The following is a 19,321-nucleotide window of genomic DNA, read 5'->3' on the forward strand; positions in this document are numbered from 1 at the left end:
AGCACCTGAACTTTGAAACTCACCTTAGACAACTGGGCATTGATCCAGTTGGTGAAGGTTCTCTTCTGAATTTGTTCCTGCTCCACTAAGGACAGAACAGACAGGAGAACAGAATGAAAACCAGCACGTACAAACATAGTGAGCGAAGACACCTCATACTATTAGACACATCTGCAGGATTGTATCTCTATGTTCATTTCAATTCAAACAATGTCCGAGAATAGATCTTATAAATGTATGAGCAGGAAACAGGTGCATAATACCATCGGTCAAGTTTGAAAATTTCAGTTCAATAAATGTGCAGCAATGCAAAATCTTTTATCCAATTTACATTTAATGTTAATAACATTTTAATCTGTATTTACATTTTAATCTTGTATTTAAAACAATAATAATAATAATTTACATGTGGTTCACATGAAATGCAATACAGACCTAAAAGTAGTCACATCAAATAGAGTGCCATATATGTTTACCGTTATAAAGTTCCACAAAATCAATGAGCTCATCAGCTGTGTGAAGAACATCTGTATCCTCCATTCTCTGACAGCCCACTTCCATTCTTCTTCTTAAACACGAACCTTCAAATCTCACAATACGCCCAAGTCCAATCTTCTCAAAGTTGTCAAACGAGAAACCACTTCTCAAACCACTATTGCTACGAAACCCATAAGACGAGTCTGATTGCTAGCCTGACTCTGATGTCGACCTGATTCTAAAAGAGCTCTCCCTCGTTAACGGCTAAACATGGCCACACTCACTATGAATAAGACTCTCAGGTCAGTTATCAGGATAATGTCTCAGAGATGTCGCCGTTGACCGACTGACCCACAAAGAGAGAGAGAGGGTGTCTGTTTGAATAAATTCTTTGAAAGGACTGTCATAGTTTGACAGTCACTGTTCCCACACTCCTGTATCAGCAGCACAGGATGAGAGAAAGCTTTGAGATGGTTAACGTTATCATCTAACACCCACTGTTGGGGTCCTGTGGATTTATTTAGAGTTCAGCTATCAAATACTACTGCGCTTTTACACTTGACAGTCAACCCAGGGTCATTTTTAACCTGGGAAAATGACTTGTCAAGCACTGAGGATGTGCATAATATTGTATTGCTGTGTTGTTGCTAAACAACTTGCTGTAAAGTTGTACTGCTGCAGTCCCGTTGCATAACCCAGGCCTACTGTATATCAGGCAGGGCTCGAAAACAAGGACTGCCCGATGGCCTGGGGCCAGCATAAACGTTTCTTGGGACAGTTGATGCAACTGTTACTTGCCCATTTGGGCCAGTGTTGCCTCACAAGTTTATTGCTGAATTAAGCCCTCTTTTGTGTCTTCTTACACTTGAACTGACATGTTTACACATTAAAAAATGCCCGTCTTGGTGAGTCTCCTAGAAAACATGGTCTGTCATATCTTGACTGAACATAAAAAGTTATGTAAAAACATGTGTGTAACAGTATATTAGATCCGTGCAGCTCTTAAAGCATCAGGAGCCTAATATTCCTGCTGCTGTCTTAGTTTTTATGTTAATCAAACTACGGATAAAGACGAAAATTCAAACCCTGCTCTTGACTGAATAAATCCTGAAACTTTAATAAAGATTAATCTATATTTAATTTATACAATGAAGACTATGGAGTGCAATTTTACATTTTATTATTAATTTTCTTTACCTGAAAATTACTGTTAGGCTTACCTAATTACATGAAAATCAATGTTTATTTTATTTGTGTGTTTCTTCTATTGTATTTGTGATATTGCTTATAATGTACTTATTTGTTCTTATTTTATTAATGACTGTTTACTTGTCTTGAACAATATTTGAAATGTATATGAGTTAGGCTAGTACTTTTTGGTGTCACAAACTTATGAGTCAAAAACAATAAAGACAATAACTAGGCCTATTTTATTTATTTATAATTTTTTGTGGTGGGTGACATAGCATGAAAATGTTTCCTTATATTAAAGCAAAACATTTGTTTAGACATAATTTAGACTTTTTTATTGTTTCTCTAATTTTGCAGAGATGAATATGAGCTGAAAATGAGCTGCATTTCCTCTAAAACGCTGTCATTAAAATATAATTAAAACACTTTTAATATATACTTATGACCAGTTGTTGATCAACCTCAGAAAGACATCAAATTTCTCTGAGCAAACACTCCCCTTTACAGGTGACTACATTTAAATGAACTCTACAGAGACACAATAACACACTGGAATGTTTCCACAGAACAAAGTTCACATCTTGTGTGGTGTAATGTCTTTTTAAATAGTTCTTAAATACTTAGAGAGGACACCTCCCTTTGAGTAAAAACATAAGGAGGGGAACAATGATGAAATGATAAGGCAGATAAAAAAAAGAAAAGCCCCATAATAATATCGGTTTCATAATCATTTATAACAATAGTGAAATAACATCAAATACACTATTATGCTAAAAAGCCTCTTAATTAACCTGAAAGACCTTTACATGAAATATAATGGATATTAAAAAAAGATATAATTCGTTTAAAACAATATTTGATGTAAATGTCTATTTTCTGTAACTGCAAAAGGTGCAATACTTTTATGATTATGGAATACTTTTTTTATTATATGCACCTCACCTTGTGATCCATGTATCTTCCTATGAGACCTTTCAGATGGGTGTTCGACCCCGACAAAACGAGGCAACTTCTTTTTGTTGTCTTTTTAGGAGACATCAGCAGTAATCGCACCATGATAATCAGATATGATAGAACAATATTAAAGGCAATTAAAAATGCACAAATTGTTATTTTAATTATTGCATACTATCTGTTGTAAACTAGTTTTAGAGCTAATTTTAAAGCTACTACAAACTCACCCATGTTGACGTCATCAGATTTACTATCCCAGAATTTCCTGTATCATAATAAGTTGTTGCATGTTGGAGTGTGCAATTGTAGAAATGCTTTATAAACCATAAACCAGCCTCATCTTGCAGTACAGCAGCAAATTAGTGCAAAACTCCTGCATCGAATTACTGGAGAGCATGTGTCAGTTGAAGAATTGAAATCTACCATCTAAACACACGGCAAAACTTGCCCGGTAACCTTTAGCTAAGTAATTCAAGATCAAGTGCCAGTACTGCAGGTTTCAAATAGGCTCCACCTTTTACCTAAGTCAAAAAGAAACACTGCATGTCCACACAGGCGCTGCTTAACGCAGTTCTACTGTATCCTCAGGGCTCCAACAGTGATCAACATGCTAAGATTATTTACTGATTTTTGAGAAATGGAAGAAAAAAAAACTGGTGTCATAATTTCACCTGACAATAGTTTTAAGCCTTTTTCACTGAATTTTGTTTTGTTTATTTCAGAACTCTGACAAAGAGAAATATTAGCAAAAGTAATGACTTAATTTTTTCACAATAATAAAAATTATTGTTTTTAAAACTGCACACATTTTTTTGTGTGTGCAGTTTATCATAATGGTATTTTTCCTAAAAGCCCTGATATATTTAAAGTGAAATAAAAGAACGAACTGATGTGATGTAATTTAAAACTGAATGAGGGCAAACCAAACTTTATTTGGAGTTTGTTTTGGGAGTTCAAAACCACTTGCCAAACAGCTGGTAAACATCTTTGTACTACCATTGGTCCGTGGCGATTACATATAGGTAGGTGTGTGCGGAGGCTCTGCCTTCTTTCACATAGAAATCTTTTCTGGAGCATAATTTCTCCCATTCAGACCGCCGAGGACACACGTCCACATGAAAACATGAACACACTGAATAGCTGCTTTATTGTAGAAAATCAAGTTGTACTAGCGATTTAACAATATATCGTGTCACAATATATCGCAAAACAAAAATGCAACAATATGTATCATGGATAGTGGAAATCTGATTTATGTATAGATCACCTAAAATAAAAATTTGTGTTTGAGTTTTATTCTAAGTACTACAATAAACTACATACTATAAATAATGCTGAATATAATGTATAATAATGCAATGGGGGAATATTTGTGGGTCTTGAATGCCAAATGTCTTATGGTACCAATAAAACGTGGCCTACACTTTTTTAAGTACGTATATATAGTCTGTGATAGAGTGCATATGTGTCTAAAATAATTCTGTATTATCATCTTTAGAATCAACACCAAGTCCAATCCTATTAAAGGTGCACTATGCAACTTTCCATCCACTTGAGGGTGCCTTTTCAAAACAAATGCGTAGTTTGAGGACGCCAAGTTTGAGCGTAGCATCTTGGGACATGTGGTCTTCACCTCACAGCCGGTGGAAAATACGATTCGGGCAGAAATCATATTCATGGATGCGGTTATTAACGTTACTGTAGTATGAAGCAGAGCAGGACCGAGTGTTGTGGAGCTGAGCACGGCCTCTGGAGCGATTGTTATACAAACACCCGCCTTGCGAACACTGGGACTTTTATTATGACAGGACGGGACACAGTCGCCAGGCGCGCACACTATTTCCGCTTTTCCGGTCATGAGTATGAGATAAAGTAGCTTTGTTTATCATATTAGATATATTTAAGTGTGTTTAAAATTATGTTGTTACTCTGTGCGTTCGCTCGGCACTGCTGTGACATGTTCACACTGCTAAGAGAAAAGCGCTTCTGCCAAATAAAACCGAGGGTAACGCAGATATGACGCAATTGACAGGCGACTCCCTCAAACGCTATGCTGACACGTCCCGGTTCATTGGTTAAAATAGCAATTTTTCTCACAATTTACAAATAGTTGGAAACATTTGGGATATTGTAAGAACTCAACTGAACAAAATATATGACACTGGCCTAGTGGTTTTTGGATATTTTACTGCAAAAATACTACATAGTGCACCTTTTATTTCCATCCCCAATGTAATACCAAATGTAGAATTTTAATCAACAATACATTTTTTGTTAACCGTTTACATATGTCTTGGAGTATCGCAATAATATTGTATCGTGAGTTCAGTATCGTGATTATGTATCATATCTGTGACCTGAGGCTATCATTAAACCCCTAAGTACTACTTCTCATGACTGACACAGACACTGATTTTCATGTTTAATACGGTAAAGCTGCTTGATTGTAAGAAATCTATTGTATAAAGTGCTATATAAATAAACGTGAGTGCCAAATTGCAGAACTCATATCCATGTTGCAATGATCAGACACTTTTTTATGCTTTATTAAAAAATGCTTGCTGTTTTCTCAATGTTGTTGCTGTTTTTTAGTTATTGTAAGGAAAGCATAAAGCAAATATTTATCTAAACGGCGCTCTCAGCAGTGTGGCCAGCATCAGATGTTCGCTTACAATATATCGCTGCTCACATATTACGAACTTTGTTTTACACCCTTAGCTAACAGTGAAAAATAACTTTGTCATGAATTTTGGAGCCTTAATGATTTTAAATAATATTTTAAGTAGCCTGAAACACAATAAAACATCTCAATTATTGGTAACATTGCTGACTGCTTAATGTAAATTGATTGTCATCATTATATGATGACATTACTACAATAACAAAATAACTTTTTAATATATTTTTCTTTATGGGTGCCTCTTATGACTTATGGAGGAGCCTAATGACCCCTCAGCTTTACGATCAAGTGAGTAGCAATTATGGCTTTTCAGAATAAATCATGCCTTAATATTTGCCTAAATGATGTTCATTAAGAAAATCACTTTTATCACTTGACTCTCGAAACAACAACAAAGACATTACAACAGAGAGAGGGAAGATGTATGCGGATATTTAAAAAAAATCTAATTACCCACACCTTGCATACTAGAAAAAACACTTTTGTGCAACTCTACATGACTCAGGGCAACAGAACTTTAATTGCCTGTTACCAAACAATCTGCAAAACATGTGACCATGCTGTATTTATGCCTTAATAAAGTCACTCATTCAATCCTTTCAAAGCATAACGTGTATGGGTGTGTGAGAGAGCGAAAGTATTTTTAACCTGTACTGTTCAGCATCACCAATAAATCAGTTTAACCCCTAAAGGCCTGAATGTTTTGCCAATCATTGTTACATATTCAGATCTTTAGTGACCCGGATCTATACACAGATTTATCTCTGCCGGGCACCATAATATAAAACTCTCCTGATATTAGAGTAACAATTACAGAAGAATAAATTAAAGCATATTTTGTTACCTTTTGGAGCTTGGAAGGGTTCAGTTTGATCAGATGTTTTATACCATCATCATTTTCTATATACTAGCTCAATTGCCAGTATATTCAGCATCTGGCTCATGTTTGTAATCTCAAACACATTCTCAAAACTATTATTTTCAACATGTTCCAAAACAATATTTTGATCACTGATAGCTTCTTCAGCAGATACAACATCAAGTGACAGTGACATTAATACTTGATTATGTTCGGTAATACTTGCTCTGCAGTAAATGCTTCCTATTCTTTTGTTTTCTGCCTGGATGAAATGTCACTTCATCATTATTTATCAGACCTCACCACCATGTGGAATAAAGGTGAAATGCACTTATTTATCAAAGATTAAATTATTGTTGGGCTACATTTTTTTTTATATTTACACCATTGCAAACTTCGGGTTGTTAACGATTAATTTTTACAAAAAAAAGAGAAAGAAAAATAATGGGAAAACAGGCACTGTTTTATAATTTTAGTATTTTTTTAATATTGTTTAAAATGAATTGATTGAGGAATACTAAGAAGGTTGATGTCTAACTTGAAATAATGAATCAGGAGATGGGTAGTACATAACATCCCGGGTCACTAAAAAACCGAGGTATGCATTGGTATGTCAATTTTTTTGCTCTTGAACAAACAGATGAGATAAAAAGTTTGTTAAATAATTGAATAAATTCATATAATCTTCCAAAGTCTAAAGAAAGTTATATTGCAAGAGATATATTGATAATGTCAAAACAATAACAGATAATGGCAATGTTGTATTTCAGTTGGCTCAATCAGAGCTTCAGTCTGACCTTGTAGTAGTATGTGGACATCATCGATGTCTAGTGGCAAAGAGCCACGTTCAACGGGCGGATCTCCAGATGTCCTCTGTGATGTCATGATTCCCACGCAGACAGTTCAGCTGAGAACCACCTGAGGGATTGCAGCATCTATTGAGGGGACAGATTTGTATTAAAAGTCATTTCTGTTATGCACTTCTTTTTTGGCTGTAACTTTTATTAAGGTTACAGAAGTGGGTTCTGTACAAGCTGATTATTTATATGATGAATAACCTGATTATTACAAAATATCATGAAAATGGCAGTTCCATAATACTGCTTATTTTCTGCTGGTATTTCTGGCCAAAATTATATGTCAAAAAAAAAAAAAAACATACAGCACCTGATAAATGATGTACTATTTTAAAGCAATATTCTCAATATACGGTATAATGTATATTTTTAAAACTGTTGATTAGAAACAAGGAAAAACATTTTTGGTGGTTTCTCATATTAGTGATCATAGACACAGACATGAGTTCCATCCCATAGTTGTTTGCTTAATATTTTATCCATTTTATTAGGCCATGATGCTGATTGTACTGCATACTGCTGAAGCCACCATAAAATCTAGATGGACAATTCATATTTCTTTATAGAATTTTGCAGTATTTATTTAAAAATGATTTACCTATTGCAAATCATCTTTAATCAAAATTCCTCTTGTATCTCTTGACTCTCTGATGACGTGTTTACTGGTGTGAGTACAGGGTCCTGATGGACAAAATCAAATATTTTTCTTGTTCGAGAATCTGTTTCGTTCAGATACGTCAAAATAACTAAGAAAATATAATCACAGCTTTCCTTTTATGATGTCTTTACATTTCTGCAGGGTGACAAAGTCAGTGATTGTGCCTTCTAAGGATCCACAACTTTTTTTAGAATGTGTGGGGAATTATTCTTTTGTTTTAGATCAAGACAATAGAAAAACAATTAAAGACACATTTTTTTAATAAACAATACAATCATAAAGTCACGTAAAATGTCATTGCATGTCCTTGCAGCACAACGTGACTCTGTTAGAGTACAGAGGGGTGTGCTATCTTGGGATGGAATCCCAGGAACAAGAACACAGAGAGAGAGAGAGAGAGAGAGAGAGAGAGAGAGAGAGAGAGAGAGAGAGGGAGAGAGAGAGAGAGAGAGAGAGAGAGAGAGAGAGAGAGAGAGAGAGAGAGAGAGAGAGAGAGAGAGAGAGAGAGAGAGAGAGAGAGAGAGAGAGAGAGAGAGAGAGAGAGAGAGAGAGAGAGAACACATGATAATGTGGAATGAAAATACAGCAGGTATTAACAATTACAGTTAAAGTTAAAGGATCACAGTTTAAGGGATAGTTCACTTTAAAATGAATATTCTGTCATCCTTTATTCACCCTCAAGTTGTTTCAAACCTGTATGAATGTCTTTCTTCAACTCCAAACAGTTCAAACAGTTAACTGGAGTCATTGACTTCCATAGTAGGAAAAAATAATAATATGGAAGTCAATGGCTCCAGTTAACTGTTTGGTTACTGACATTCTTCAAAATTCATACAGCTTTAAAACAACTTGAGGGTGAGTAAAGGATGACAGAATTTTCATTTTAAAAGTGAACTATCCCTTTAAAACACAATGGAAGTTACATGGAAACTTCATCCACACAGGCTGACCACCCCAGCATCTGAAGCATTTCACACGTACAGAACACAACATTTCCAAAGTACGATCCCCTACGCAAAGCAGACAAATCTTCTACGGAAACATTCCACTAGTTCTATGCCTCAAAACTACAAAACAAAAACACTGACAAAGAACTTAAGTGTCTCAAAACTACCTTAGATTAGAACAATAAAAGGGATAATTCACCAAGAATTTTTACCCACCTTCATTTTGTTAATTTCCAAATCGTGACTGCTACAGCTGATTTTTGAGAACGGCTCTTTTAAAGTTTGAACCAATGCCCAATAGGGCTTTTTAAAACATGTTTCATCTACATTTATATAAGTGAAATGGATTGCCAAAACAAAAAAATACACAGTGTTCATCCCATCCCTCTTGCTCATACCATCCCTCCAAGAGCTGTAAGTGACTTAACGTAACTAGCATCTAAGCTTGTTTGCTCCTTCACATCTGTATACACAAAATGTTGAACAAGTCAAGTCAATGACATAAAAAAATAACGCACACGATCCAAAATAACCAGCGTGACCTCTGACACATAGAAGCCTTGAGCGCGAGAGGGGCGTTGCGCGCACCACGGGCCCCAAAATAGCGCTCGCGCGGGCACGTGTTCCAAACAGAGCACAATAAGACACGTCGATATCAACTATCAAACACGTATACAAATCTATTGCATGGCTTTCTTTGTTATTTGAGTTCCGACAGTATTTTTTTAAAAGCTAAAACTATAGGCAACTATAGGTTTACTATACCTACTTAGGCCTATAAAAGTGGCATTTTAGGACATTTTATACAAGTTATTTATTTAAATACTCAGAATAAAACAAATAACAGCAAACACGATAGTTCTAATTAATAGATTACATAAACATAAATTTGGTGTGATTACGATTAACGTGTGTTATGTGTTATTCTACGACCTTAGAGTTGTCAAGGTAGTTCTACTCACATGTTTGGCAAAGAAAAACTATTCCACTTACACATCCAGTGTTGAATGTTTTCCGTCGTCAGCTACAATAACGACAAATATGAATCGTTAGGGAGTTCATATTACTGCGTGTAGCGAAGAGTGAAGATAGTTCCCTCTCGTTTCCAGTGGAGTTCCACCGGGAGAAGCCGGGCGGCGGAGTGAGTGAGTGTAACCCGACGCGTCCGCGGGGTCTCTAATTATAACGACCACTCAGGGCAGCGCATAAACCTAAAGGAGCATAGCAGACAAACCACTAACGTAACCCTCTATGTAGATCGATAACCCCACGGAGCAAATTATGAGTGCATTTGTGCAGGTCACCCACTAAGTTAATGTTTCAGCCACTTCAAAGAAGTCAAAAGTTCAGTAACAAGTAGCATAGTTTTAATTAAGACCAGGTTTCAGTATTGAAAAATTAAAAATGCAGCAGCCTACATGGCTAAAAGTTAGTCACTGCGTGTATTTTTCACCAGTTGCTACTGCTACGTGTCTCTGTCGACAAAGCACTATCTATAGTCATTAGGCTATACACTGATTAGGCTTATATTCCTAATATTGTCCCCCTTTTGCTGCCAAAACAGCTTTGACCCGTTGAGGCATGGACTTCACTAGGCCCCTGAAGGTGTGTGGTGGTATTTGGCACCAAGATGTTAGCAGCAGATCCTTTGAGTCCTGTAAGTTGCAAGGTGGGGCCTCCATGGATCGGACTTGTTTGTTCAGCACATCCCACAGATGCTCGACTGGATTGAGATCTGGGGAATTTTGAGGCCAAGTAAAATTAATTGTTGAGCTCCTCAAACCATTCCTAAACCATTTTTGCTTTGTGGCAGGGCGCATTATCCTGCTGAAAGAGGCCACAGCCACCAGGGAATACCGTTTCCATTAAAGGGTGTACACGGTCTGCAGCAATGCTAAGGTAGCCTATATGTGTCAAAGTAACATCCACATGGATGGCAGGACTCAACACCCATGGTTTCCCAGCAGAACATTGCCCAAAGCACCACGCTGCCTCCGCTGGCTTCTTCCCATAGGGCATCCTGGTGCCATGTGTTCCCCAGGTAATCTACACACACGCACCAGGCCATCCACATTATGTAAAAGAAAATGTGATTCATCAGACCAGGCCACCTTCTTCCATTGCTTCATTGTCTAGTTCTAAAGCTCACGTGCTCACTATGTGCTTTCGGCGGTGGACAGGAGTCAGCATCCTGACTGGTTTGCAGCTATGCAGCCCCATATAGAACAAAGTGCGATGCACTGTGTATTCCGACACCATCAGAACCAGCATTAAGTTTTTGAGCAATTTAAGCTATAGTTTGTCTGTTTGATCCGACCACACGGGCCAGCCTTCGCTCCCCACGTGCATCAATGAGCCTTGGCCGCCCGCCCATGACCCTGTCTGTGGTTCACCACTTCATTGAACCACTTTTGATAGATACTGACCTATGCAGACTGGGAACACCCCACAAGAGCTGCAGTTTTGCAGATGCTCTGACCCAGTCGTCTAGCCATCACAATTTGGCCCTTGTCAAGCTCACTCAAATCCTTACGCTTGCCCATTTTTCCTGCTTCTAACACATCAACTTTGAGGACAAAATGTTCACTTGCTGCCTAAAATATCCCACCCATTAACAGGTGCCGTGATGAAGAGATAATTAGTGTTATTCACGTCATAATGAGAGGTGTATATTACTTTATTATTGATTTACATATAACAAACCGGCCTATAGCACAACATATGGTTGTTAAAAAACTTGTATATTGTATATAGGCAACAATAAATATAGCACAGAAATGTTTGTTTAAGAGATTGTATTTTCTTATAACGAAGCCTAAATTTTACACTTACTCTCAAAATACGTTGTAAAGTGCCAGAACCCTCCAGAACCCCTGAGAGCCAATGCATAATTCTCATTTTATAACTTGATACTTGTCAACCAGTGTAGAGTTTAGCTTATGCATTAGCATTACACATGATAGGTCCTTAATAATTACAATAATTGATACTACTAACAATGTGTAGAATAAACTAATGCATGCAGAACTAAAGGAAATGTTTTTAGACAGCATGATTCAAGTGAAATGTGAATAGATCATAGCCTGACGTTGTCTTACTCAATTCTAGTCAGAATATGCCCGACCTAAAAATGTTGTGGACCGGGCTAAATTCGGCTGGCATCCAGGTTAATTAGATCATATGTGTTCTCTGAAGTTAACCAGAAACTTCCCAAATTGAACACTAGAAGTCACTGTGACATTATTTTAGAAAAGTCACCTGAAGATGGTCTCAGTCTCTCGATTTAATGCAGAGAAAAACAGAACTTGCTTTCTCTATAGGTAGGCCTACTTTGTACTTTTGAGGTAGTAGATATTCTTCTGTACATTATATTACATTTATTTTATCAACAACCGTTTCTGTGTCTTTCTATCTTTTGACTATTATTTTGTACACACAAAGTGTTAAAATTTGTATGTCAGTAATTTTTCAAAAGGATAGTCAAAAGGATAATGGAAAAGAATATGACCTTTTTTGGAATTATTAATGAAATATCTAGTGGCCCCAGTTAGATCACCCCTAATGTTATTGTCTTCAGACTTCTGTTTGATTTGGCTGCAAGTTTATGTGTCCATGCCTGTTTGTCACTTATTATATACAAACCACTTCACTGTCATTTTATTTCACTTTAATTGCATATAAATGTAATAAAGAACTGGATTAAGTCAGCACAGCTGTCATCCTCGCCCCAAAGATGTCAATAATAAAGACCTCTTTTTAAGAAAATTGCTTCTTTGATTTTGCCACCATGTTGCCATGGTAAGTATCTGACTAAACTCTGAGTGTTTGAAGCCTGACGTATCATTTAACCTGTTCTGACACCTCTCTATTCTCTCTGGAGCCAGGACTAACCACAGCCCACAAGATGGTTGGATGAATAAATGAATACATGGATTAGAGGATGAAGGTGCTTCCCATTCTCTTCCATGTGAATGATTCTGAACAAAAAGACGTTCTTTCCTCTTCATTAAGTTAATGGATGTACGGCTGATGTACCCGAGTAACAAGACGTGCAGAGATTTCAGAGCCCGAGGGCTGGATCAACCTCCACACAACATGGACACATCGGCTCCTTCCCTGTTTGTCTTTGGTCTTATGTGACATCTCTTTATTACTGCTGGATGCAGTTGGCGCTACAGAGACAGCCCCGTGTGTTTTAGGAGGGGTGGGCATTGCCGTTTCTAATAAATTACAGATTTGTGCAAGTTTAGCGTCAGAGCTTCTTTTGGCTTTCTCACTCACTGATTCTTTTAGATGTGCTTTGGTAAATTTGACCTTGCTGAACCTAAGACAAAAAGAAGAAAGATAAGTGAGGTTTATGTTTTAGAAATACTTTTATTTGATTCATTACTGTGATTTAGGCACCCGTTTCAACCACTGAGATCCACAATCACTGGAAACAGCAATGGCTCATCTGAGGTCTAGAGCACAGGGGTGAGAAACTTACTAAAACACTTTTTTACAGTGGTATATCATCATAGTTTTAAAAATGTAATATTTTTATTAATGTAAAATAGTTATATACAACACTTAATTTTTTTTTAGGTTTGGCAAGATTTTTTTTATGTAGGCTAATTGATTTAATAAAAATACAGTAAAACAGTAATTGTAATTGATGGCAAAGCATAATTGTTTTGGTATAATAATTCCAGTCAGTGTCATTAAAAATCATTCTAATATGCTGATGTGCTGCTCTAGAAAAATTTAAACTATCGATTTTAATAACAGTTGTGCTGCTTAATATTTGTGTGAAAGCCAATATATTTTTTCCAGGATTCAGTGATCAATAGAACATTCATTTCAAACAGAAATCTTTTGTCTTTTCTGTCAGCTTTGATCAATGAAAGGATTCATATCTTTAAATTTTGTATTGAATGACGATGTTGAAGGGATTCTACAAGTTTTACAAAAGTTATAAAGTGACCGTCATGTAAATGAAAACAAAAAACAAAAAAACAGTTCACTTCAGTATACACTGTGTTAGGTTTGTTGACATCATCAACACGAACTCTTATGTTTTCTGTATGTGTGTGTGTGTGTGTGTGTGTGTGTGTGTGTGTGTGGCAGATTGTCTCCTGGGACTCTGTGCTGTGTGACACTGGCTGTTTGGCTGTGCTGTGGAGCTCATACTGAGGCTTCTGTGCTCAACCTGAAGCGTTTCATCGGCTGCGCAGTTCGAGAATTCTCCTTTCTGGCCCGTAAGCCGGGATGCGGCGGGCTGCACATCACCACTGATGCCTGCTGGGGCCGCTGTGAGACCTGGGAAGTAAGACTATATTTTAGCCTTTGAGAACATATGCTAAAGCCAGAGAGAAGAGCTCTTGCAACACACCTGCAATGTGATGAATACTTAATCAAAAAGATGACATAAAACTGTCAAGGAGAACTTTATTACAGGAATTGTAGTGCATTCAAATGATTTAAAAGGGTTTTAAAATAGATCGAATTAATCAAACGAATACCCCAGATAGAGGCAAAAGTAATAGACGAGGTGATTCTGTTTTAATACAAACTGCTGCAAATGGGGTTTGAAAAAAAAGCAAAAACAGATTTTATATTAGAACAATTATTTTATAAGAGTTATATTACAGTTTGCATTTGCATTTTTGATTGTGTTTGTAATTGTGTTTAATTTTTTACCAGAACTCCCAAATAATTTTTTTGACCCAAATAATCCCTTTCTGAAAAAGAAAAACTGCTTTTCCTTTAGTGCGTAAGAGAGAGGCTGGAAACCTCTTGGGCTGATTGCTGTAAATCAAATGAGGGAAAATAACTGAAAATTGAGAAAAATGGTAGCAATATTTGCTCAGTCAGTGAGGCCTGGCTTTATTTTTTTACTGGATAAAAAATAAATAAAAAATAACTTATTTTGTAATAGATGATTTATATAGGCTATATTTTACAGTATGTGCACTTACATGTACAAGCGTCCTTACCTAAAAGAGAAGGCTACTGGATAATATAAGGCAACTACATGGGTTAAGGTTAGGTTTAAGTGTAGGTTAGTAGTTATTACACAGTTATATAAGTACATACACACCTTATGTAAATGCAGAACAGGACTGTAAAAAAAAGAGCTACAATTACTGGTTTTATTACTGCTTTTATTTATACAATGGTCTGAAGGAGAGTGACAGTTTACCGTCTATGAGTACAGCAACCCTCCAAACAAAAATAATTTAATATAATTGAATCAACCTGCAAACATTAAAGCCCTCCAGTTTTAAAGGGATAGTTCAACCAAAAATGAAAATTCTGTCATTTACACACCCTGAAGTTGCCTGCTTGGTTACAAACATTTTTCCAAATATCTTCCTTATGTGTTCAGCAGAAAAAAGAAATTCATACAGGTTCACTGGGAAAAAAAGTGCGTCGGATTTACATTATTTGATTGTGTACATCGGTCCCACATGAATCAATTGTGTTTAACACAGAATTTGTTCATGTAACTTCAACATCATGGAATTAATACATTTTAAGTGACTCCATTAAGTAGTTTCAAAGTGAATTTTATATGGCTCCCTGACATGATTCAGACATTCAATTACATATCCTTTAATGTTACAAAACTGAATTATACTGCACAAGCTAGTTGACAATCTTTTAGCTAGCAACAGCACACATTAGCATCTTAAATGCTAGCATTAAAAGATTTACACGCTCTTAATTTAGTAATATGCAAAGCATGCTGAGAATTAACTAGCCCTGCCCAGTTTCAGTTAATGCAACACAAATCATACATGTAATACAACACAAATGAATTAAGTTTGACTTCAATTTGACTTATATTTAAGTGGACTGAAAACAATTAATTTAAGTTTGGACAAAATGTATAGCAATTGTGTTGCTTTAGTTGATTTTAATTAAGCAATTTGAACTATCCCTTTAAGGGCGAGATCAGGATTTATCAGTTTCATGTGTGCCTTGCCTTCAGATACAAATTTCAATTTCAGTTGGTGTTGGTGGATTGGAACAGATATGCGGGACGTTATTTAAAATTTAGAGATGAGTATTGTTAAATGTTAAACTTTAAAGATGATTTTAGGTGTACAGTCTATCTAAAAAATACAGTCAGTATACAAATATAAAAAAGTTCTCATAAGGACGTCAGTCTGACACATTCTCTCCTCACCTGTCAATCACTGCAGAAACCTGTCCTGGACCCGCCCTTCATCGAGTCGCATCAGCGCGTGTGCACCTACAACGAGACTCGATTAGAGACGGTGCAGCTGCCCAACTGCTCAGAGGACGTAGACCCCTTCTACACCTATCCAGTGGCCCTCCGGTGTGACTGTGGGGTTTGTCTCACCAGCACCACTGAATGCATCACCTCTGTCTGATAGGCAGGAGAAACCAGTCTTTGTGTTATGTTACAACCCCAAAGGCCATGTCACTGCAGGAAAACCATGAACATCAGTTTGATGTCTATTTACATGTGGGAGAGATTTTACCTTCAAATGGTCCCTGTATGTTTCTTTCTCATTCTTTTTTATCCTTTTATCCATCCTTATCATCCTTTTTTCTGAAAAGAGCAAAATTATTAATAATAAAATAAAACTGCAAACACCACACCTGCAATCTTCTGTCATAAACTGAAAAACAATTAGGGACAGGACATAAGACATACAATTACGTTTTGAACATTTAATTCAAAGGTTTCATCTTATTTTTTTTAATTGACACAAACAAACATACCTCCCTACAAATCCAAAGTTTGGGGTCAGCAAAAATGAGTTTGAGGTTAATATTAAATTAATACTTTTATTCAGCAATGACACAATCAAATGTTGCTCTTTAGAGCTTTCTGCTCATCCGAAAATTCAGATTTTTTATTATTATTTTATCACCATTTCTATTAACATATTAAGAAAAATAATAATAAAACGAAATGTTCTTGAGCACCAAATCAGCATGTTAAAATGATTTCTGAAAGATCATGTGACTGAAGACAGCTTTTCTATCACAGGAATATTACATTTCCAAATATATTAAATTAGAAAAAGTTATTTTAAATTGTAATATTATTTCAAAATATTACTGTATTTTAGTAGCCTGACAAGCCAGACCCACATCAAGATGTTTGGTCTGGAAACTCACCATAGACAGGGCTCAATCCGAGGGGCGGGATAAACGGTTGTCTTTCAAACTCCCTCTGCACGCGATAGGATAGCGCTACAACCAACCAGAGCAACGTGAACCGGAGCTGATAGATTAAACTTTTGCCGTATTCGGTCAGCAAAAATCCGAACACATCTTCCCTTTTTAAGAATGACTTCAGTGCGACAAATCACCATGACCTTACAACAGTAATAAACGTTCTTCCGGGTGGCAAAAGCCGAAGCGTTCCTATGGCAACACTAGTAAATTGCTTGGGATTCAGACATATATAACAACTATAGTTAACATGATTATTGAGGGACTGATTAACTAATTCAGGAAATAGCAATACATGAAATGCCTAGCATTGCTCCAGTAGCTGTAGCGCTAGTCTATTACCATCATTTTTAAATGAGCCTCAGGCCTAGTCCACACGTACACGGGTATTTTTATTACCGGAGTTTTTCCTCCTCCGTTTTAAAAAACAACGGCGTCCATACGAGCACGGTTTAAAAAAAAAATCTGTCCACATGAGAAAGCAAAACTACGCTATATGATTGGCTGCCTGATTTCCACATGGGTCCCATCCACGGCACCGATGCACATTGCACTGACTGAGGGATGCCATGAGCTCAAGTGAAACCCTTCTACAAGTTCCTTTACTTTGGACTTATTGACAGGTAACTGTATACACAGGTGCAGGGCCGAAGTGGACTGTAATAGCTTCACACACTTGCTTTACTATTTTGTATTATTGCATTCTGGCGACTTTTTTCTGCAATACAATGAAATAACTGTATCTGTAGGCTATAGCTACATGTGATAAGCGTTGTTATAATCCACCGCATAGACTCGACACACGTAAATCAAAAGGAGATAATGTGGAAAATCTGACGTCAAACATAGGAGAGAGCGGCGCGCACTTCGACTTAAAAAGCCGAAATCTCCGGTTTCACCATCTACACGACAACGCTGTAACCGGAGTTTCTAAAAATCTTCACCCTGGCCGGAGTTTTCAAAAAAGTCCGGTTTCAGTAACCGGATACAGCGTTTGCGTGTGGACGAACAACCAAACCGCGTAGAAAAAGCTGCGGTTTTGAAAATACCCGTGTTCGTGTGGACAGGGCCTCAGCCTACCATTGAGTAGTTATTTTAGTGACTGTTTCAGTTTGACTTACAATATGTTAGGCTATCGTAGATGGTCTATTTCCCTGTTATCTAACAAAAAAGGCTATGATCATTTTCTGTTCCTCGGAGTCGGATCAGATGGCACAGACCTGAGCTTTTGACGTTCAAAAGGATAGCGTGCTGTAGACTAGCACTACTCCTCTAATGTTAAGCACTCACTCAAACGCGCGGTGATAATGAAACCAATGTAATACACGCATCAATCATCCATCAGCCTACAACTATGCTTTGCTTTTCCTATTTCTTCCATTGTCATTCGATCAGTAGCCTACATGACACTAGAAGTCCGGTTCCGGTTAGAAGAGTAAGACTCTTCCTACTTTTACTTCAGGCAGTGACTGGGAATGAGTTCAATCTTTAAAAGAGATCTAAAGTTACTAATATTAGTCTCGAATTTCCCCAGCTGAAGATAATTAGGCTCTGCTATGATTTTGTAGATGGACCGTTTTGAGCATACTTCTCTGTAGCGCCGCTTTTTCAATTTTCGCCACTCGCTTTAGCCTCCTTACCCACAGGTTTTGCTGGATATATTTACTTTTTTCTGAAGGAAATCAATACAATCATACACCCTTTGCTGTATATTTGACGGCGCAACCCAAAAACAACACGTTTTCATCATAGTTTCAACTTTAATCAACAACGTTTTTAACTATGTAACTGTTTACAGTAGCCGGCCGGATCTCTTCAGTTGGTCAGTAGAAGCCGCTCGCGTTCTGCCACCCGGAAGTATCCTGGTGCCGATTGTTTACAAACATTCTGAAATGCCGTATAGAGGGAATGCAGGTGAAGTCACCGTCAGCTGGAGTGACTGCGATTACGCCCCCACTGAGTGGCAAAAAGAGAGGCAGCATTGGTTTACAGCGCGACACGTCATAATCGGTCATAATCCGAAAGCCACGCCCACCGGGGGGGAAACAAACCAACAGTCTCCATTGACTTTCTATTGCGGGAAGCTGCCTCCTTATTGTCATTTCTGACTTATTACAAAAAATCTAACAACGTCTAAAAGCTGATATGTGAAGCTGTTGAACCAAAAAAACGAACGTTTAAGGACACAAAAGTGGATACAGGCACTCGAGACAGAGCGCGACGTGCTATATTACACTGAGAACTACGCCCACTGGATGGAGAAAGTAATCAGCGACAGGAAATATAATATATAAAACTGACATTTGGATATTTGACAACATGTTTACTGCACACGTAGACATACTGAGACATACTGAGTGTCAGGATCCCAAAACTGACCCATTCTTCCTGCTAAAGCTTCACGTCTTATTGCCTGTATCCACTTTTGTCTCCTATAAACGCTCGTTTTTTGGGGTCGACAGCTTATACAAACTTAGTTATGTGTTTTTTTAGCTTGTTTGCTGC

At 37.2% G+C, this 19,321-nt stretch overlaps 2 protein-coding genes across 3 annotated transcripts in view; one reads left to right on the forward strand and one right to left on the reverse strand.

The window, feature by feature from the left end:
• The window catches only part of syne2b (spectrin repeat containing, nuclear envelope 2b), a 131,305-nt gene extending 121,570 nt beyond the window's left edge, over positions 1 to 9,735 (reverse strand). Inside the window, exons 1-3 of one of the 2 annotated variants that reach the window (XM_067422571.1) lie at positions 9,617 to 9,735; positions 6,959 to 7,096; positions 24 to 85 (exon numbers count right to left, since the gene is read on the reverse strand). In XM_067422571.1, the coding sequence (XP_067278672.1) occupies positions 24 to 85; positions 6,959 to 7,046 (150 nt within the window). In that variant the 5' untranslated portion in view covers positions 7,047 to 7,096; positions 9,617 to 9,735. Of the gene's footprint in view, positions 1 to 23; positions 86 to 2,610; positions 2,692 to 2,849; positions 3,000 to 6,958; positions 7,097 to 9,616 lie in introns of those variants that run through there. The other variant, XM_067422570.1, reaches the window with a different exon arrangement.
• An 840-nt stretch (positions 9,736 to 10,575) lies between these two features.
• On the forward strand, positions 10,576 to 16,002 carry gphb5 (glycoprotein hormone subunit beta 5). Its single transcript, XM_067422330.1, has 3 exons — positions 10,576 to 10,664; positions 13,730 to 13,928; positions 15,811 to 16,002. The coding sequence occupies exons 1-3, from the start codon at positions 10,576 to 10,578 to the stop codon at positions 16,000 to 16,002; spliced, it is 480 nt and encodes a 159-aa protein (XP_067278431.1).
• Positions 16,003 to 19,321: the final 3,319 nt, after the last annotated feature.

This window comes from Pseudorasbora parva, chromosome 17 (genome assembly GCF_024679245.1).
Source record: "Pseudorasbora parva isolate DD20220531a chromosome 17, ASM2467924v1, whole genome shotgun sequence".
Lineage (NCBI taxonomy): Eukaryota > Metazoa > Chordata > Actinopteri > Cypriniformes > Gobionidae > Pseudorasbora > Pseudorasbora parva.